Source organism: Rhea pennata, chromosome 11 (genome assembly GCF_028389875.1).
Source record: "Rhea pennata isolate bPtePen1 chromosome 11, bPtePen1.pri, whole genome shotgun sequence".
Classification (NCBI taxonomy): Eukaryota; Metazoa; Chordata; class Aves; order Rheiformes; family Rheidae; genus Rhea; species Rhea pennata.
This window is the reverse complement of record NC_084673.1, coordinates 4,469,111-4,490,673: the sequence shown is the minus strand read 5'-3', so window position 1 is coordinate 4,490,673 and position 21,563 is coordinate 4,469,111. Positions and strand designations below refer to the sequence as shown.

At 46.0% G+C, this 21,563-nt stretch overlaps 1 protein-coding gene across 6 annotated transcripts in view; it reads right to left on the bottom strand.

Annotated features, from left to right (window-relative positions):
- PLS3 (plastin 3) overlaps positions 1 to 21,563 on the bottom strand; it is a 46,938-nt gene that overhangs the window by 2,022 nt on the left and 23,353 nt on the right. For all 6 annotated transcript variants that reach the window (XM_062584325.1, XM_062584327.1, XM_062584324.1 and 3 more), the window contains 14 exons: positions 17,973 to 18,059; positions 11,486 to 11,649; positions 9,496 to 9,625; positions 9,006 to 9,138; positions 7,715 to 7,796; positions 6,995 to 7,160; positions 5,357 to 5,499; positions 4,112 to 4,207; positions 3,404 to 3,599; positions 2,691 to 2,769; positions 1,953 to 2,067; positions 1,678 to 1,811; positions 849 to 972; positions 154 to 278 (listed from right to left, as the gene is read on the bottom strand). In XM_062584325.1, the coding sequence (XP_062440309.1) occupies positions 154 to 278; positions 849 to 972; positions 1,678 to 1,811; positions 1,953 to 2,067; positions 2,691 to 2,769; positions 3,404 to 3,599; positions 4,112 to 4,207; positions 5,357 to 5,499; positions 6,995 to 7,160; positions 7,715 to 7,796; positions 9,006 to 9,138; positions 9,496 to 9,625; positions 11,486 to 11,649; positions 17,973 to 18,039 (1,754 nt within the window). In that variant the 5' untranslated portion in view covers positions 18,040 to 18,059. The remainder of the gene's footprint in view (positions 1 to 153; positions 279 to 848; positions 973 to 1,677; positions 1,812 to 1,952; positions 2,068 to 2,690; positions 2,770 to 3,403; positions 3,600 to 4,111; positions 4,208 to 5,356; positions 5,500 to 6,994; positions 7,161 to 7,714; positions 7,797 to 9,005; positions 9,139 to 9,495; positions 9,626 to 11,485; positions 11,650 to 17,972; positions 18,060 to 21,563) is intronic.

Below are 21,563 nucleotides of genomic sequence, written 5' to 3'. Positions count from 1 at the left end.
AGGAATGAGATTTCAAGTGCTGCCTGTCTGGAAGGCATTGGCTCAACAGAAACTGAAAGCCACAATAATATAGAAAAACATCTGCAGCTTAAGGACAGGGCAGAGAAGTTGCACTCTTTTGATGCAATGCAGCTTTCAAGCCAGCAGACTTACTTAGCGTTATTTTGTTTGTCATCTTCTGATAGATGACCAGTCTTTACAAGGTCATAGTTGATACAACCAGGCTGTATAGCATCAATTAAATCCACAACTGCCAAGCTCGTGCTGATAGTCTTATCCTAGGGGGGAAAAAAAGGAAAAAGAAAAGATACAAATAAAGATACCTGTCTAATCCTTAGCACATGTCTCACCTTAATTTGACAGCTCTGGAATGTGCCACAGACTTTAAGCAAGCTGTTTAAAAGCAGTGCTATTAGGGATTATTCCCAGCTGGACCACAGGCAAACCAAACTGCTGCTTCTCATTCAGCAACACAACAAGATGATTACTCCAGCTTGCCGCAAGGGGTATGAAAATGCAGAACAATGACTGTTTGGCAGGTCTGCCCCAGCAACCAGGTCCCAAGGGACTTCCCATCCACCAAGGCTCACCAGCTCCAGCCCTTGCACCTGCAAGCAGCACAGCCTGATCACCCATCCTCTCCCCCATCAGCTAGGCTACCCCACTGCTATTCCCCCACATTGGCAGTCCAAAAAGTCTCCTTTCTAGAAGCTTGAAACCACTTTGTTGTCAGCAAAGGCTGAATCCTGTCCTGTTTATACCCATTTTGTGTGTGCTGCTGCCCTGCAGTGCAGAGGACCCACGCCCATGGGGCCCTTTATTTTTGGATGCAAGAGGGGAACCTGCACCTTGAAATTCTGGATGGAAGTGGACTTGCCGGCTTCCTTCAGGGTCCTGTTTACCCAGCTGACTATAATGTCATCATTTGCTTTTTGACCATCACCGAGGTCTTCAAGGACGTTCAGCGTGTACCTGAAAACCAGAAAAGAGAAACAAGACTAGGCAGAGCTTTAAGAAGTCCCAGCTAGCATGCATGCAGGGTGAAAGACAGGCCCATGACAACACACAGAAGTCTTCAGCCTCTGCTCTGCATTTTTACTGCTGTAGCAAAGAGGAAGACTTAGGTATCTTCTCTGAAGTAAAATTTTCATTGAAGTATTTAGTCTTACAAGCCTTTCAAGCCTTTTAATGTGAATCACAAAGTTGCCTGTGCTCAGGTCACTTGCAAAAGCGTTTGGCTACTGATATAATTTGCTTCAGAGAGGTAACACATAGCTAGAAGGTGCAGATTAATTTAAGAGTTAGTATTCTGACTTTAATACCAAATAGCGAACTACCGTAAGTATGTATGCATGCATATATGTATATAGTTATATAAAACAGATATACACACATAAACATGTGTAATTTTCCTGCTTTGGGTATCAGCACATGTATCAGTTTTGGGTGGGCTGGAGGGGCCAGGATGTTCACAATGTCTCAGAAGGGCTCTCTGTAGGTCGCTGGTCCACCTCTCACATGCACACAGGATCATCTTCACTGTGTTTTGCCTGGCCAAGTCTTGGAAACCCCCAAAGACAGAAGTCTTTGCAACCTCTCTGGGTGCCCAGCAACGCAAAAGTCTTCCCAAACCTCGTACTCCCTTCATAAGTGTCGTGTGTTTGAGATGGGCCTTACCTTCTCATCAACTGCCAGACTAAGGCTAGTGTCAACGTTGGGTTTCCATCATTCAGATCCTGTCCTCCGATGCCAACCAGGGAGAATTTAGCTGGATGTTTTCCCAAATCTACAGCATAGTTGCAGTTTTCTAACTGCACACGAAAAGAGTTCAAACAGCAACAGTCACTCAGATACACACAACTGGAAGCCCCAAATAGAAATTTCTAGATACCGTGCATTTACTTGGATTCCTAGTGTCCACGGCATCTTCTAAGGTGTTTTGAAATGCTTACCTTTTTCATATTTGCACCAAGCTTAGGATATGGAGGCTTGTTAACCTTATTCCAGTCAACAGGAACTTTGATTTTTTCATATAATTGTAGTATTACGAGTGCATCTTGCAGATCACTAAAAAGGAACACACTAGTTAACCTTGATGTTTCAAAACATAAGTGCACTTTGACTTTGTTGCATTATGGACAATTACTACTCTTTACAGGCTGTCGCAACTTCGATCTTAAGAAGAAATTTTTTCAAAATGCTTTGTAACTTCTGGAACAAAAGTACTCCACGTTTAACATAGCTGGCTACTAAGTTAAGAGCAGATTTTAGCACGGCAATGAGCAACAGATCCAGAGAACAGTGTTGCTACTTAAAATCCAGAAGGTGCCCATCTCTCTCCATTGACTACCAGGGGTCACTTTGCACCCAGAGCACTTAGCCTCCTAAATAGGAGGCCTCAGCTGAGCCCTAAAATTTGGCAACATGAAATCTAAGGACCAGTTGCTCCGACACAGTCACTCAAGTAGATCCTTCAGCCCCTAAAAGCCAAATGCTGTAAGCCTGGTCTGCCTATCCTGGCTCAGAAACCTCAAAGCTAAGGGCTGCAGGGTGGGTGCACTGAGCCCTGACCCTCCCCACGCAAACATCCTTTCTCAAGCTCTTCTCTCGGCCACTGTGGGAGACAGGACACTGGCGCGGGAGCATCTTCAGTCAGATGCTGTCAGATCTCTCCGGGGAGAGGCACTTACCCATAGAGGTGATTTACATGGGGGTTCACACCAAGGGAGTTCATCCAGTTGCGGAAGGTTCGCTCCTCCCGTGTCTCTCCTAGAAGGAAGGAGATGGGTACGTGAACTTTCCGAAAGCTCGGAGAGCTGCATGGGGCTTTCCGCCTTGCAAGACAGGGAGCTCCAAGTGGCACAGTTTCTCATTTACATTTTAGACAGGAAAAAGACTATTGCTGCTATTGTTACTCTGTTAGAAAAACTGGACTGCCCCAACATACCGGGTGTCACATTAATTTCCCTAGGTCTCAGAAGGGCGTAACTTTTACGTTTTCGGCAAGAAGAGGTATCAGTAAGGTCCTTCACCCAGGAGTGAGTTAACTGCTGCCTAAGCCCTAACCACAGCGCTGCCGAGGGTCTGCCAAAGGCTCCCAGGAGCGCCTCGCTGCAGGGCTGAGAGCTCCCACCCGCACAGCCGGAAACCGCAAACCAACTGCCCAGTCCTGGCACCGGCACTAACAAGCCATCAAAAACCTTCCTGCAAGCTCAGAGCCCACGGCAGCACCAGGGCAGCTGAAGAGGCCCTCGGACATGCTATTCATCTGCGCAGATCGGGTAAATGACCACTTCAGCCCCAAAGCCTCAAGTAACAGGCATCCCCCGAGCACAGATACCCCGTGGGCACAGCCTCTCGCAATACACCTGTTTGCTCATTCTGTGACCAACACAGCCATCACCTTCCAGTAGAGTCCAGTCGATGTCCTGGTTTTCAGGCTTGGTCAGTGCCGGATACTTGTTGAACAGGTTCGCAACGAAGGCCAGGTTCAGCTTGGGGTTGCCGCTGACCACGTCGGCAGGCGTGACGAACTGCCGGCAGCCCAGCCGGTCGGCCTGCTGCAGCATGTACTCTGCTCTCCGCAAGTCGTCCTTCTCCTGTGGGGGGGGGGGGGGGGGACACACAAGGGACAGGAGCCATCAGGGCAGAGAGCAGCAGCGGCACAGCTAGGAAGCTCCAGGTCTGGAGCAACGTCACCGCTTCGCCAGCTTTCGTTAGACACCAGCCACTAACCAAAGGAACAGACGAATCGTGCACATTAATCCACGCTACTCTGGATATACTGGTTCTAGTCTGCCATTTGCTTTTTTTTTAAAAAAAAAAAAATAAAAAAATCCTAGCATGGTGCTTTCAAACTTCATAGGACAGTGGTTCAAGGGCAGAATCTTGCATTCTCCCAAATGGGGCAAAACACAAAAGATTTCCTAACCGTGCATGTTAACTGCACCAAACACTTGTTTAGCACAAACCCAAGGTGTGCACATGCCTGCTGACTCTGTGCATGGCCTTGAAATCAAGATACCAGGTTATCCAGAGGTCACGGGCACCTATAGGGTCACATACAGCTTGCAATGGTAGAACGTGGGGAAAAGACAGCCTGAATACTCACGTTGAAACCCGACATGTTAACGTCAATCTGGGGCTCTCCTTCTTTCTGCCCTTTTGGTGCAATTTGATTGAGAAGGTGGAAATAAGCTCTAGAGTCCTAGAAGGAAAAAAAGAACAAACAAATAAACACCCAACACTCAGGTCTCACTCATAGCATTGAATACACCACAGCAATTCATTTCAGTCTCATCTTAAGCAAGTCTCTGCACAATTGGCTTATGTACCTTTACTGAATTACCAAAATCGGTAAGCTTGACAGACAACGAAAAGAAAAGAGCACGATGACAGAAATCCAGGCAGCAGAAAAGGAAACAGAAAGAGAAGAGGTTAGAAATAGTTAAGCCCACTATTATTTTATTTTAATTTTTTTGTCAGCTACAAATCCTTTCGCTTCCCAGCGCTACAAAGGACTCCAGGATACAGTCTACAGGCTGCACTGGGCAAGCCAGCAGCTATCAGTAGCACTGCAAGTAGCTTGTGAAGCTGGAAGCAAGATGTGCGTGTGTGCACACAGCTCTGGGCTTCCCACACATCTCAAATATCAATTTCTTTTCCCTCAACAGTCCTTCACCCTGAATGAAGTCTACAACCTGCTTCAGTCTTGATTTTCATACTCCAGACTGCTGGCCACGTGAGTAAAGTCTGAACAACATGCTGTGGCCCCCTTCCCCCCTCAAAAAATAAAAGATTAAATATATATATATATATATATATATATATATATATATATATAGGGGACTCCCTCATTTAAAAACAGAAAAAGAGTAAGACCTTCCCCACTCATTTCTACTCCTAAAGGTCACCATTGCCCTTTCTAGGTGAGCTGCAGCACAGTGCTTTTTGCAGTTGCGCTGCAACACCCCCCCATCCCGAAAAAAAGAATAAAAAACACACCACTTCCAGCAGAAAGATGTTGTATATAAAAAGGGAACAAACTGGTATTACTAGTGCACAATTACAGCATGTAAGAGCTTTGCAGTGGGATCCCCTCAGGGCTGCAGAAGCCTTTCTGCAAAGTTCAACTCTAGGCTCGGTCCATGCCAAGACAGAGAGCAGAGTAGCACAAGACCCTAAATATACTATTCATCTTTTACTAAGACTCCTGTTAAAACTGCTCAGATTATCCCAATAACCTTAAGAAAGGTCCCATCTGTGGATTAGGAACCTCATTTACACCTGCAAACGCAGCCCCGGCCCACTGCCAGCATTTTCCCACATGCATGCAGACCAGGAGAGCTCGCGCTACCTTGATATCCGAACTGAAGTTATTGATTTTGTGCCAGCCTGCGTTTTCCAAGTGGAAGTTTGCCCATCTTAGGAGCAGTTCTTCTGGGGACAGTTTCATAAGGTCCTCCAGATTTTCACCATCGCGAAGTAAGGCAGCCAGCGCTAGAAGAAAAAGGAAGAAGTTTTCAAAAGACACAAACCTTCATGACAAAACTGGAGATGCAGTAACAGATCAGTGAGCAAAAAGGGAAAAGACCAACCACATTTTCCTCCAGTTTGATTAAGTCAGAATAATTTGGGTTGGAATTGTGGGGGGTTCTTTGGGGATTTTTTGTTCTCTGTTTTTTGGGGTGTTTTTTTTTTGGGGGGGGAGGTCTGGATGGGTTGTTATACACACACACACAGCAAGGTATGAATGGCACATACATACACAACACCCACCCCAACAAAGAAACTTTGCTCAAGAAAAAAAAAGAATTTCCACGTTCTCATATAAGAAAATTCCCAGTGAACTCTACATACAGCCCTTTAAGTCAATGACAGTAAGCTAAAAGTAAAAAGTGCTTCCAAGTCATTTCATATGCACTGTTGAAAAAGCCAAAGCTAGAAGCCAAGATAGGCACCATTTCGGCTATCAGCTGCTTCCCTTGCCACAGATTTTCAAGGTCTAAGCCAAACAGCATTAACTGATCATGACAGGGAAGTTAAAATAAGAGACCCTGAAGGTCCTCCATCCAGCTGCATGGTTTTATTAGCCCACTAAGGAATATCAGAGATCTTTGAATGGTTAGAAAAGCTTCAAATTCGGAGGCTGCTGTCCAGGACCAAGCAAGCATGGCGGGGAAAAGCTTCACTGCTGAGGAGGGAAGTTAAAATAAGAGACCCTGAAGGTCCTCCATCCAGCTGCATGGTTTTATTAGCCCACTAAGGAATATCAGAGATCTTTGAATGGTTAGAAAAGCTTCAAATTTGGAGGCTGCTGTCCAGGACCAAGCAAGCATGGCGGGGAAAAGCTTCACTGCTGAGGAGGGAAACTAGAGCTCCACAGCTCCACCAACATCTGCAAGGAGGATTTTAGGAGGATCAAATCAACGCAATTGCATTCCCAAAGAGATGAAGCCTTCTTGCATTGGGAGTGGTGCCCACTTCCCTACGATCTGAAAATGATGCAGCAGCTTTTGAAATCTCACCTGTGACTCAACCTTGCCAGTAGAACTGCGCCCAGGCCCTCGAGGCAAAAGCACAGTGACGGCTCCTGCCCGAAGCCTAGACAGAGTATGGTCTGTGCAGGCTCAGAAAGGGGGTAAAGAAAGGGGCTGATGAGATCAAGGCAGGGCACCCTTGTCAAGTCACATTAAACCACAGAAATTCTGATGAAAACTAAGTTGAAAAGCTATAATGTGCACTTTGACCAGGTCTAAAAATATATTTATTGGCTAAATACAACTACTCTCAACACCAGTACACATCTAAAGCTGAAAGACATTCAGGAGCATCCCTAACCAGCGAAGACATTACAAGAAAACACGCTCACTCGTGCCACAAAGCTTGAGACACAGGTGGGAGGCCGGGACGAGCCGGGACATATTCACACCTTCAGCAGGCCAGGAGCAAAATAAATTAAAAACTACCAAAAAAAAAAAAATTCTCCATTTACCTTCATTCCTGCTGAGTTCGATGTCAGCAAACAAGCCGATCTTAATGATCTGCCAGAGCAGCCCTAGCACCAGGTGGGGTTTCCCTTCCCGCAAGTCCTCGGCGCCGATGTTGACGACATGGCAGCCGATGGCGGAGGCAGAATTCAGCGCCAGGTTCAGGTTCTCCTGGGGGCGACACGGCCGCGTGAGGGGCGGCCGGGGCCCCTCGCCCGGCGCCGTGCCCCTCGTCCGAGCGCGGACGGCCCCGGCTCGCGCCCCGCCGGCGTTTCAGCGGTGCTGGCGGCGCCGCGGGCTGCACCGATAAGAGTTGGCGGAGGCACCAGCGTTTAATTTCAGCCTCCGGTATTTAGTTTCATCCGCGGAGCTGCAGCTAGTGGCACCGCTGGCATAGAGAAGCGTTATGTTATACGTGTGCACACATGCCCCCACGTGTGCAAAAGCAGCTGGGAAACCATTCACAGGTTGCCAGGAACCATATTGCCTTAAAATATATATATATATATACACACACACACATTTTTATGTATATATATATATATATATGTATGTATGTATGTATGTATGTATGTATATATGGTGCTGTAGACGTTTGCCACTGCAATATCAGACGCGCGCCGCGTTTCAGCCCGCTCACGCGTTTTGTCAGCACTAAATCATCACTCCTGTCCTTCGAGCCGTCCTAACGCGGACGTCGGCCAAGACGCGGACGCGCATCGTACCTGAATTATGAACGGCGTGAGCTTCTTCTTGTTAATCGCTCTTTCATCGATCGTGTCCGGAACAGAAAGATTGATCATTTTGCTGGCAGGAGGAAAACCAACAATATTTGAACAGCATTTAGTATTTCATTTCAGCAAAAGTTGTTCCACTGTCACAGTCCTCACGGCAGTATATTTTCTTCGGCCTGTTTGCTTTTTTCGCAGGGGTTTTAAATCAAAGTTGTGTAAACCAGAAGTTAATATTTATGCTATCAAGAATGTATTTGTAATTAATAGCTATGTGTGAAACCTTAAACACGTTACTGGCCACCAGCGATCTCGGTGGCCGGAGCAGGAGGAGCGCGTGAATTATTCACGACGCCGTCGCTGAGCCAGCGAAGCCGCGCGGCTCGGCTGACGGCCGCTACGGGTTCTGGCGAGACAACGCGCTTCCTCCTACGGTAACGGTGTGCTAGTGCCACTGAGCGCAATAAATAAATAAATAAAAATACACTACTAAAGAAAAAAAAAGTGTAAACACAATGTGTGGAAACGCGTGAGCATTGGAACATAAATTTTTAGCCATCAGAAAACATTGCAAGTTTTTCCTTTATACTATGAACTACTTCCTATTTAGTTTAGTCTTCATCTGAAGTAGTGAATTACTTGAAATTGTGGAAATAAAAAAAAAATACACAAATTTTAAAAAAAGTTATTATTTAGCCCACTAGCAATCACTTGCCTACTGATAGGGCATTACTGAAATTCCAAGCTCATCCAGTTTTCCACAATATTCATTCAGTTACATTAAAATAAAACAACCCTCTCCCCTCTTAAGCCGAAAGTTGGCCGTTAAGCAGTACTGGATTCCTCCTATTTTTCAGCGTGCAGCAAAATGGTTTACATCACCAGCCTAGTACAGCTACCATCAAAAGCAACACGGGGATTCCCAGGGACCCCTTTTCTGGGTTAATTCGTAAAGCTGCTAACATTTCCGCAGAAGTTACTGTCATAACCACTTGCAATTCCACCAAATGGAAGATTTTAAACAGCTACCTTCTCCCCTTCAGCAAATTCTGTTTCAAACTCAAGGAAAAGCCTTAGACAGCTTATGGAGGTGGCATCAAAGCGGAAGCATCATGAATGACATCAAAAGCCCCAGCAATCAAGCACCCCTTTATATAGGCAAAAAAAAAAAACATTCTGTGCACACTGACTGGGACAAAAAAACCAGCACAGACGGAAAATACCCCTAACTAAGGAGTTTGGGGGTTGGTTTGGTGTTTTGAATTCAGAAGCCATCATGACTTACCACAGCACAATCCCATCTCCCACAGCTTTAAACAGGTCATCTGTATTGGGGTTCATTGGAATAACGTGTCTGCAGTCAGGATCATTTTCCAGGGCTTTGTTTATCCAGTTTACAAAGGCGTATTTTTCTTCCTCTAGGATAACCAATTGTAAATTTAATATATACTTCCTTGTAACATAGCTAAGAGCCCCTACCCCACTCCCCCAAAAATCAGTATACAATAAGCCCAGGTAAAAGTAAATAAAGCCACACTGTTTTTATTGTCATTCAAAGTTCATCAGCAAGCAAAGTTAACAGAACAACTAAGCATTCATTTAGCTTACACACTGACCATCTCATATTACCCTACGTTTAGTCTGCTCTCACCTCGATCTGCGACCATTTGGATATAGGATACCCAAAGCCCAGCACACGGCAGGTAGTAGAAACTTATGTTTTTGGCGTATGGCCTTCAGTCCCCTAAGAAAAGGGCTCAAAGTCAAAGTAATACCTGAATACGAGTGCTGCGTTCCTTCGCTGGAGAGTTCCGATGTGCCACCAATTGCACAGATGCCTTCCTTTCGGTTAATTGCTTTTCTGAAAGTTTTAGCAATATCACTGCTTTTCACCTCTTGGAAAATCTGGAATTCAAGAGTGCTTTGTTAGACAGAAAGATGATCTTCATAAAAATGGAAAATTTCTTCTCTGCTTCAAAGCAAGCTTTGCAGGATGATCAGCAAATGTGAGTAGCCTAGCAAAGTTGTAGTGGTATTTAAACTGAACAGAGGTGGGGGCAGAGAGCCGTCCCACTCTGTAAGTCAAGTATTGCAAGTGCCTCCTGAAACAAAAGCATCGGGTACAAACTCACTTGCACACATTTACCTTTCAAGTACCACCAGAAAAACGTGAAAACTTTGCAGTAGAGAGCAGGTACACATGCAGCAGCTTCCAGAGGAACAACGTTCCTAAGCTTTTGTGCAATCTCAACGATCCTGTGAAAGCCAGATGCTCACGCGAATGTGACTTTAGCTCACACAGACAACTTCGTCCAGACTACCAGAGACAAAGCTTATTCTCTTTAGGCATGTAACAATCTAATCCCCTCACCTGTAGCAGCAAATGCTTCAGATAAGGCTATTCAAAACAGCACGATGGGACTGATTGACTAACTGCCCTCAAGTTTTGGGGCAGAAGAGATGTTTTAGTGCAGAAAGGCTCATTTATTTTCACCTTTGCTGTACTGCCATACTAGCACGGTGTAACATCTTTGAAAATACGCGCTTTCAAGCTGACGTACTATTAACCCACTTGGCCAACCTCAATTCAGTCCACATGACTTCATACCATAAAGCCCAGCAAAAACACTCAGTTAGAAAATAGCAGCAGTTCTGTTTGTAAATTCCTAGAACGAATCATGGCTTCTCCTGTGTAATTTAGCTGTCTGTAGGATATTTCAGGTTAACTTAACCATCGCTACTGTAAAATGTGACACAAGGGATTTTCATTTCCTCCCTAGCACAAGTGAGAGGTACTGATCAGTTCAAACCAACAGCTGAAACATGCACCCAGCATGCAAGCGTTCACAAACTGCAAACAAACTCCGACTTACTAGTTGACTCCGAACTCAAAAAGTTCAGAGGGTCTGAAAACAATTAAGGAACAGAAAAAGGTGAAGCTAAATTAAGAAATATCAAGAGAAGTAGTTGACATGAAAATAGTTCTCTAAATGCACTGCACAGTTTTACGTTATTACTCTTCCAATGTTCTGCCATCAGAGCATAGAAAGAATGAAGGGAGTCCCTCAGAAACGTTAAGCTTTTAATAAAGCAAAAAATGCCTTCCAACTTATTTCTAAAGGAAAACGTTAAAGGTTAGATCCAGCTTCCAGCTTCTTCCACTTCCTTACTCCTGTTCTTCCTTTTACAGGCAACAAATGGACTTGAATTTTCCTAAATACGCATCGAGGAGTAATCTTCAAGTATACCTTGAAATGACCTCTCAAATCTTTAACAAATACTTGTAGTCCCACAGAACCGAGAAAGGAAATTATACTCACACTGGGAAAAACAAGCATTCATCTGAGTGCCTGGAAAAACTGAGCAGCTTGCAGTCAAATGCTTAAGTCTGGAGAACTGAAAGTCTTTTTTCCAGTTGTCCCCCCACGTGGAAATGGGCTTTCAGACTTCACACAGGAAAAGCATGTGGAAGAAAATTTGGATATTTTTTGTTTAAAAAAAAAGTGCCTAGAGCTAAGGGCCAGCAATGACAGTGCAAATGGCTGGTCGCAGGCAGAGGTCTGTCAAAAAGAGTTGATTTTTACATGGCAAATCCTAGAAAACGATTCGTTTGTAGAAAGACAATTAAGATGAGACTGAGTGGTCGAGGAGCCAGGTTCAACCCCTTTTTCTTAGTGTGCCTAACACGCACCCCCCATGCTGCCTACCTACCAGCCAGGAGGTATGGCATAACCAGACCACTGGAAATTCAGAAATACCACTTACATAGACAAACTCTTCAAAGCTAATCTTCCCATCTTTATTTTTGTCGCTATCGATCATGAGCTTCTGGATGATCTCTCTCACTTTGTACCCAGGGAGAGGCAGGTTGGCTTCCTTGAAGAGCTCATGCAACTCGTAGTCGCAGATGAATCCATTGCTGTTGAGGTCTGAAGGGGAGAAGGAACAGAAGAAGGGCATTTAGCAATGGTCCCATTACCCAGCAGAACGAACCCCAGACAGCAAAGAGGAAATGCAGTCCCTCATGCTCAGACAGGCTTTACAAAGCAACACATACTGCCTGTCTTGGAGCCACATCGCATAGACCATCAATCCTCAACACGAGGAAGATCTGGGCAGAAAAGGGATGCACTCAAAGGTCTACAGCAGGACACTCACGCTAGAGACAATTCCACTGAACACTACCCAGTGGACACAATACTCGATCAACCAGGAATCAAATGCCAAGGGCACGAACCAAATACACAGTACACTTTCATAGAGGGGGACATGGAGAGACATCTCTTCCCTGAGAGAGCAAAAGCCATGAATCTCCCGGTCTTGCTACAACTGCAGCTCAGCTTCGAAGCAGAGCTAAGCAGGACATCTCCCTGTGCATACAACCAAGCCTGGCCCAAAAACTTTGCAAGAAACAGCATCTGTGTTTTCGCCAGTTATCTTCGTTACTTTATGACTCTTTGTGCATTTATGCATCTTTATACATACATTACTTTATACATCTAACTGCACCACAGCTGGGTTTGCATGTTAAAAATAGGAGGGAATGAATCAGCACTTTTTGCATTCTAAACCAAAAACCACTAACTCAGCTCTGCATTTACATTTTTTTCAATCACATTGATCATGATGTTAGTCATCTACTACTGACAAAATTGCTGTATGATATTTTAATACTGCCTCAAAACACTCTGCAGTGACTGTCAAAACAAATGCCAACCACCAAGACCCAACAGCACCGCATGCTTAGCGAGGCTTTACCGCCTACAGGCACGTCTGCTCTAGCAGCACAGGCTGTCCAGAGGCAGAGAGTCTCCCCATGCATCCTACACAAGGAGGATGCATTTCCCCCGTTCATATTCGTACAGCAGCAGCTTCTCTCTAAGTTTTAAAACTGAATTGCAATCGGGTATCATCCTCCACTCTACCATCAAGATACTGCAGAAGCCGGGTTCCCTCGCAAGTCTGGAAAGTCAACTTCTTTTTAATGAGGTGTCGGCAGTGGTGCTTAAGTTTTATTTCACAACAACGTTCCGGCAAACGGCTTGTTCTCACCCCTGCTCCAAGCTGATTTTCCAGATCCGTATGGGATTTTAAAATTGTTTTCATAAGTTACTGAGAAAGTAAAATGAAAATTGTTAGTGGCCAGTGTCCAAAGTAACGCAGAATAAACCTGTGCTCCCTCCGGCACCCTCGTCTTGGGGCTCATACTAGTGAAGAGCACCAAGTCCAGAGGATTACTAACTACATTAAATTTCTTTATGAAATGTCAGTGTTTACAGTAATGCTGATGAAGTAGTAGTTTGGGCCAACGATTAATGATAGCAACAGGCTGCTGTCTGGCCTTCAGTTTTAGAATTTTATTCCAAAAACCATAAGCTTACAAAGCAAGCTTTATTAAACAGTCCAGTCTGAGATGTCATCAGCAAACTATTTCCCCTGTAGATAAATCACAGCTTCTTCCATTACAGTTTTCTTAGCACAAAACCTAGCTCCATAATATGCATCTTTTCCTTGCCTCACAGCCAGAGGAGGGAGGAGAAGAAAGAAAAGAAGTAGAAAAGATCAAGTCAAAGAAGGGATTTGCTCACTATAGAGCCTATGGCCTTGAAATATATTCAGCATGCCCAAAGCCACCACCCATACTGCCAAATAGAGCAGGTAAATTCAGAAACACCTGCTCACCGCTTGATGCAGTCAATCCATTACCAAAAAAAAGAAAAAGAAAGAAAGAAAAAAAATGTTCAACACCTACCCAAATGTTAGTAAGCATTATTGCAAAGGACATGCTAAGACTTCAAAATATATATTGTATCCAACAGCTGAGCAGAGCTAATCTCTGCCTGAATGCAAACCTGGCTTGTGGGTCAGAGAACAGGATTTTGCTGCAGTCTGGGCAAGTATCTGCCCGTTCTGAGGGTTCATCCACCCTACAACATGGCATCTTTCCAGTCTCCAGGCGGGGCCTCATTCTGAAAAGCTTTCCTGCTGCTCATAGGGAAAAAAATTTAGCGGCTGGACAGCATGAAGAGCCTTGGCTTGACCCTGGCTGCCAAAGCACCTCTCTCGGGCTCAATCGGCCCATCATCAAGTTTGAAGGACACACACAGCTGAGAATTGCACCTTAGCTCACTCAAAACCTTTGGATTTCGGGACCTAAATCAAACTGACTTCTAGCAAAGCTTTATGCAGATAGCAAAGATAGGAAGCAGTGTTGTGCAGCTACATGTAAGATGTTAAAGGACTGCTGGAGCAAATCATTTAAATATCTTATCCTACTTCTATTATACTGCTGCCAACTCTCAACTGCAGCTCAAACTCCCAGCTGTAAGACTTGCTCTTTCGCAGCATCCTGTGAAAACCATAGCACTGATTTACTTTGTAGTTTAAAAGTGTAGCCACGTGACGGCCACTTTGGGAGCAGGATTTATGAGCCAGACAGGTCTGCTGGCTCTACTGCAAGACCCCACACCATGTTACCAGTTTGGCAGTAACATGGTGTTTTCAGACACCCTCATTTTAAGTTCTAATAGCACGGAAACAAAAGAGCAGATTTAAGTGTTTAAGTCTGATGGTAGGCTGCCCCGTGTTTCTGGCTCAGTAGCAGACACAGCCTAGTAACCCTAACTAGTGGTTGACTGTGCAGTGGTCCAAAGGTCTTCATGGGATAGCCCTGGAAGGGCGACAGATACACCTAAGTCCTACACCAAAGCGTAGCTGTTTTCCTGGCAGCTATCTCAATTTCCTCCAGCATCTCAGTCAAATATCTGAGGTAGCAGCACGAGGAGGAAAAAAAAAAAAAAAAAAAGTTGTCATCTTTGCAACACCAGCAAGTTTTATAAACGATTTCAGCATCCCCGTGGGTCCACCATATGGTAACCTTGATGGATATCCTGCATCAAGGCCAGGCTTTAGCTAGAAGACAGTCTAAAATCCCCCTCAATAACTAATCCTGAAGTGGTATTCAACAGCTGAAGAGGCTGTCAAAACAGAGGCTATCCCAAAAGAAATCCTTAGGCATAAGGCCCAGAATTACTAATGGAAGACAGCAAAATTGTTTTAACAGGCAAGCAACAGCCTGGACTCGTTATAATATCTGCTCAATGGAAAGGAAACTACAGCACATCTAAAGTTTCCTATTTCTCCTGAAAGATGCATGTAAGCCAGCACACTAAACCTGCAAAAAGGTCACTGCAGTGATATATGGCACCATCTTCTGCCCATATGCAGGTGGCGCAGCAAAGCCACAATAAACAAAACCCCAAAGCTGCCTCAGCTCTGGCTCGGCTTCCTCCAGACAAGTACTTAAAATAGCTTAAATAACAGGATGCAAGAGGGGAAAGTAACCCACACATTTCCTTTTAAGGATATATGCTCTCAGCAGGACACTCCAGCAGGATCACAGATCCCTATTTGCCTTAAGCTAGCGTTTTAGAGCATTGTTTTACCACCTTGCAGCAGTGAACAAAATGTTCAACTAGGCTATGATTTCAGGTACTTAGTGTTTTCAGAGATGTTTATCTCTGCCATTATAATCAGGGAGAAGAAAAACAAATAAGCAGAGCAAGTTTGCAGATTTTGTTCTGCCTGCCTCCTCTACAAGGTGCCACTGCTTGCCCGAGTACGTACAGCACACACACGCACCAGTTCTGCGGACCAAATTCAAAGATCAGCTGAGATTTGGAACAACCTGCTCTTTCCCCACTAACATGCAGATCGAAGCCCAAAGCCTAAATGGTTATTATTCCCCACTTAAAGCATTCTAATGTCTGAAAAAAGTATTTTTTTTCCCTACTGCTGTTTACCACATGGATCACTTCCAACAGCAGTACCTGTTTGAAGGAGTTGCTTGGTTGGGCTACAGTTGACTTTCGTTCTAACCTTAAACCATGGGTTTCCCACCTGTGAACAGCTTCTAACAAGCAGTAGCTAATCTATGGGACTCTCTTGCCTTTTGCTGGCCATCAGAAAAGCCATACATCAGTTGCATGGGGACCTTCAAGGGGCATGGACAGCAAGAGGTGACACAGCACAAGATAACGCACCTGGCTGCCCTCGAGCTCTGGAGGGAATGCCTCTGTTTAGGGCCAGCAGCATACACAAGAGCTGGTCAAACACACACCCACGACGTCCCATCTGTGCAACGCTCACCCCAGCTGTTGGATCAAGAGCTCCTATCCAGAGGATCAACTTGCTAGATGCACCAGCAGAAGTTCCCAGTGAAGGCTACGCAGCCAGTTAGTGACCAGTTATATATCTCAGGGCAAATACAGCTCTCTTTTAGCCAAGAGGAAAATGAATGAGAGCATTACAAACACTCTTGACAAGTACGGATCCTTCCACAGCAATGCTTGTGGGCCACACCATGCCTAAAGCACACAAAGCAGTCAGAAGGCAGACAAGAAGGAGCAGGAGATCCCACCACACTGGTGGGTACGCACAAGGCTCATCACATGTCTAAAAATGTCAAAGCTTTTGAGATTTCTTTCATATTTTTATAACTGAACAAGGACAGCCTCCCGAACAGAGCGAGCAGGTCTCCCAGGACGGTCGCTATTTGACTTGGATTGCTCAGTCTGTTGCCAGTACAAAGGTAGCTAGCCAACCTAATCGTGATAATTTTTCCACACACTAATGACAAAAAGCCACTACAGCCCATCCAAGTTAACCATTTTAAAGTTATTCAAAGGCAGAATAGGCTGCCTACATCCTAGCCTTATTACTGTACGTATTCAGAACCACACCAAGAAGTGAGAACTAAGATTGTCCCTTGACTCCTTCTGCTTCATCTGACTTCCACTTGCTGGAAGTCACGGGCAGAGCAAGGCAGAACCAGAAGCTGCCTACAAAGCAATCTGCCTCAAGTGCTGATATGCAGCACTGCTTCATGAGAATTGTTTACCTTTGAAATTCATTTTTTTCTCCCTGCAGATCATGAATTTACAGCAAGTTAGAGTTCAAGAGAGAGACATCTTACCCTACCTCGGGGGCAGTTCAACTAAGGATGTGGGGCAATTACACTGATTCACACTTCTAACATGCTTTAGCAGAAATTATATCATGTCCATGAAGCAAAGACTGCAGATACTAGCTCAGGTTTCAAGATTTATGTCCCACTTGGAAATATTAGTGGAGTCTGCATAAAGAACACCCTCACTAGCAGAAAACTGGGGTCAGCCTTCCGCAGCAGCCAAGTGCTAATGCTTAAGTGACAGCAATGTCCAATAAGGGAAACTAACCCGCACCGATCTGATCGCTCATGCAACTTCTTTGTGGTCCATGCCAGTCATTGGGTGTGGTTCCCCCGCTGCTGCGCTGACCTCAACCAGTGCAGCAGCAATTACTTCCTCCCATTTCACCTCCTCCCTTGCATTTTTATGCTCCTCCAACAAACCATATCAGGAAACTAAACCAGCAGAAAATTATTTTATCCATGATGTCAGTTCTCTTCCCATTTAAGCCTCCTGAATCAGCCTGCCATGGGGAGGCTGCGAATGCCAGCACAGAGAGCAAGCAGGAAGGCAGAGCTGGAGGCAATGGGGCACAGCCCAGGCTGCTTGGAGCCAGGCTGGCTGTTACAGAAACGGAGCCACCGGAGGGCAACGCACATGCAAGCAGCCGCAGAGCATGCCTACTACCTGAACGGCCAGGTACGCAGTCGGTGATTAGGCTTTGCCTGCAGGCTTGTCACACTCAGTGCCTCAAATGCACCTGCACAAACCAGAAATGTAGCACCTCCGCCCACCATCTGCCAAACTAAGCCAGACTGCCAAAACCAGCCGAGAGAAAGAGGACACACGCTCAGGGAAAGCTTCCAAGCAGAGTATTCATCCTGCAGGAAACATCGTGTCCCAGGCCCTGCTGAGACGGCAGAGCCTCTGACAGGTGGTGAAAAAGCCACGTGATTACATGGGAGAGACTCTTCGCCAGGCTGCCCATGCCCTTGGGCTGCCGCCAGCCTGGAGCAAAACAAGCCTTTCCATTTTTGAAGCCACCATCAGATCCGAGAACTGTGCAAGCCCGAAGTCTAGATGATCTCCAGAGGTCCCTTCCAACCTCTGTGACAAGCCAGCAGCACTGAGGCTGTTCAGGGGCTCCCAGGCAGGCAGAGGAAGATGAGGCCAGCGGGAAACTGCCCATACCCTGTTGGCACTGATGCTCACAGGAGTAGGAGAAACCCATTTCAAACACAGCAACACCAGGGCAAGGCATCCTCCCTGCTGCTGGCCAGAACTACAGGCAACGGGTGACTTACCAACTTTGGCAAAGGCCTCCTTGAGCTCCTCCAGCTCATCCTTGGAGATTTGGGTGGTGTTGGCCATCTCATGAACTTAAGGAGTACCTAAAGAGGGAAAGGGACATAGCGTGAAATCCAGTTGCATTCAAACACCTGCAATATTCAACAGCAATAGTCAGCACTAATGTCACTGTTGTTCTTCAAGCCACGTTTATCTTTCCACTAAGAGAACAGATGTGAAACTCAGAAGACAGTAGGGAGTGCATTTCCCAAGTCAGAAATCCCATTAGCCTTGTTAATATTTAGCTCTGTGTATTTGTTTTACAGGTTGCATTGCTCTGCACACATTAAGGTATCCGCTACAGACAAAAAAAAAAAAAAAAAAAAAAAAAAATACAACTGCACATCTCTGGGGATTTTCTCCAGCTTTGAAGAAAACAGAAATCTAAAGTATTAATGCAATAGATGCTGAAAGCTCTACCTGCATGCCCATCCCCCCGAGAGCACAGCTGCCCCAGAGGTAAGGATTCTCACCAGTACCCAGAGACGGCCTTTCTGCGTGAAGCGGTATACATGACATTGTCTGCAGAAAAGGAAAAGCAGCTTGTTTTTCTAATAGCAAACCACTTGAATAAACAACCACCTATTTCCCAGAATCAGCTTCTCAGGAAGACACGCAAACAACAGGTTATTTACGCTGTCCGCCCTCCTGAGCGAGACACAGCAGGAACACTGCAAGCAAATGCAGAGCACCCACTTAAACCAGGAGCACGCAGAAGCCTCACTTCAATCAGATCAGCATAGCTTCAGGGGCTTTTAAGAAACAGAGAGGATGAGGGGCTTGCTTCATGAGGTGTGCACTTCATGGTGGTTACTCCACTGGGTGGGTACCACCCTGAGGCACCACCACCCACACAAGGATGGGCAAAGGCCCAGGGACCTGCCTACGTCCTCTTTCCCAGGACATTCACAAGAGCATCAGGAGCTTGCCAGCACTTTCACCAGCATGAACTACAAAAATCACTGATCCATGGGACTTGCAGGCAGGATGTCCCCTATGCAATGGCTTTCCATGAACAAGGTTGTAGAAACCAGTAAATAAATTCAGCAGTGACAGAACGATGGCTTTCAAAGGACTCAGCCAGCACCTAGTACACACGCTGGTGTAACTAGCCTGTAGCTCAGGGTCCTTGCAAATGGGCATCTGGGCAGGCTCAATTCAACTTCAAATGAGATTTGCATCCCAAGATCTTCCAACTTTATTAGCTACAGTTGGTATAAGCTGAGAAATAGTTGCTGAGAAATTAAAGGTTTCCTCCTCTGCCTATGAGAATAGGCTTGCCTACTCCTTTGTAAGCAAGAGGATGAAGGAGAAACTCAGCTTTATGGACTGGTGAATTCAAGTTTATAGACCATTATGGAAGGCAGGATCCCAAACAGCCCAGCTTGTTGCTTGAATGACGACCAAGGTTCATCCTCCCAAATGTCTACTCGAATTAGCAAGCCTCCTTCGCCTAAAGCTCTGAGTTGTCTTCACTGGCACTCGTTGGGTTTAGAACAAAAGTTTGCCTGTAGCTGAAAATATTAATTTTTTGTAACGTATTATTTGATCTGGAAAGCATGAACCTGCTTGAGAGGACAGTGATAGACATGCATGGCACCCTGGGAAAGCAGCGCAGACAGGAGCTAAAAGCACAGAGAGTCAACAAGAAGTTGCATCACTGCAGAGAGCTGCAGGAAAGCAGACCAGATGCTCCCTCTTGAGCATCCACAACGCTGCCCGCAGGCAGGACGAGACGCCAAGCAGCCAGAGCCACTGACAGCAAGACCAAACAAACTGCATCACCAGACTTATATTGCAGGAATAGGGCAGGGGGAAGAATCTCAGCAAAGCTGCGATGAACTGACAGAGTAGAAAAGTGCTATAGTGAATTTTCATGCTATGCCACAAATGACAAGCTTGGTTGGTCTAAGTAAGGAAATGCTACCGTGCAACTCCCTGCAAGATGCATGGACACTGCATGCAACGCTGCCCGTCTCACAGAACGCCCAGCCTGCCTGGCCAGGATCTACTTCTGCTGCTGAACCAGCTCTTTCCTCCTTAGTGCTCCCATGGTCACCCATTCCCTTCACGCTACCAAAACGTGGGTAGTTTTCTTCTGAGGGAACAGAGGGTTTGCTCAGCAAGGCAGTCAAATGTAAAAGCAGCCTGATACATGGTACGTGAGGCCAATTTCACCACTGGTAGAAGAACTTGGGTATCAAAAGCAGAGGCGATTTTGGCTGGTGATTGCCAGTGCGCCAGCAGAAGAGCTGCACGACCTGCTGGACAGGAGAGCTAAGAGACCTCCAGCACGGAGCAAAGCAGGGACGCTCAGAAGATCCCAGGCAGCACAAGTGTGATGCCCGGCGCAAGGACACATCTTCTGGTGCCAACAAGCAGAAAATAGTTCTACTATCGGCTGCTAGGCAAGAAAACTCAGTCAACCCTCCTTCACAAATACTGCCCCCCCATCCTCACTTTTACTGTTTCACTTTCAAACCATTAGGACTTCCCTTATAAAGAGATTTCCAGTAATGTCATTATCTAATCACTTTATTGAGAGTTAATTTGCTGATATCTCCTCACATCTTTAGCACCATAACGAGCAGCCAACACCACTTTAAGCCCAGAGCTCCCAAGCAAACTGCTGTTTGACTTTTCCAGGGAAATAGCACACTCTGGACATGCCTCGCAGCCATTTGAGTGCATCTCCACTTAAAAATTACATTCCAGCCCCTATGCTCGTCAGCTCGGTTGGCAAGTCTATAAAACAGATTTGGCATCCTTGCCGAGACACAGCGTGCAGAAGCGACCTCAGCAACTCCGAAACGAAACCGAGCTCGGCTCCCCTGGGACGCAGGGCACGTGCCTCGGTTCCAGCGTCACAGTTATTCCTACCAGCAGCAAAAGCTCTGCCCAGCCGTGCAGCGACGGCCAGAGACGAACTCCCATTTCAAGGAGGGAATATTCTGCACCCTGGTGACGGATGGGCTAATCCACACGGGCACAGCGCGTGAGGAAGATTTTCCCACTTCGGATCCTATGCTTGCTTCTCACTTCTTCCCACGCCCCGAGGACGAAAAGCAAAGGCCACTTTACACTTCAACGCAGCCCTGCGGGACAGCGGCTGGTGGACGGCAGATTCCAGTCCGTGCTGCAAAAACGTCGCTTTTTGCTGCGGATCAGAACGGCTTTAAGTGCATCTTGGGTTTTCCAGTATCGCCTGCCTTCCCAGATAGGGGCTGCATCCCGTTTTTATGTAAAGAAGTTTTATGGCCTCCAAACACATTGCAGTCACTGGATTGGGGGAGATTATTTGCTCCCCAATAGACCTGCAGTAGCAGCAGGTCACGTAAGCTGGCGCCATCCCTGTATTTTAACAGCTGTAAAGCAGCTGGGGATGAGGAATAAGCGCGAGCAAACCCCTCTTGGCGCCTGCTTTTTCAGGGGCTTTATAAGCGTCTAGGAACAAGTGAACTAAAGCTATTTATTAAAACCAGCCCATTTCCCGGTGCTCGTTTAAGCCAGAGCCCCGGAGGAAAAGCTGGGTCTCTGCCGCCAGGTCA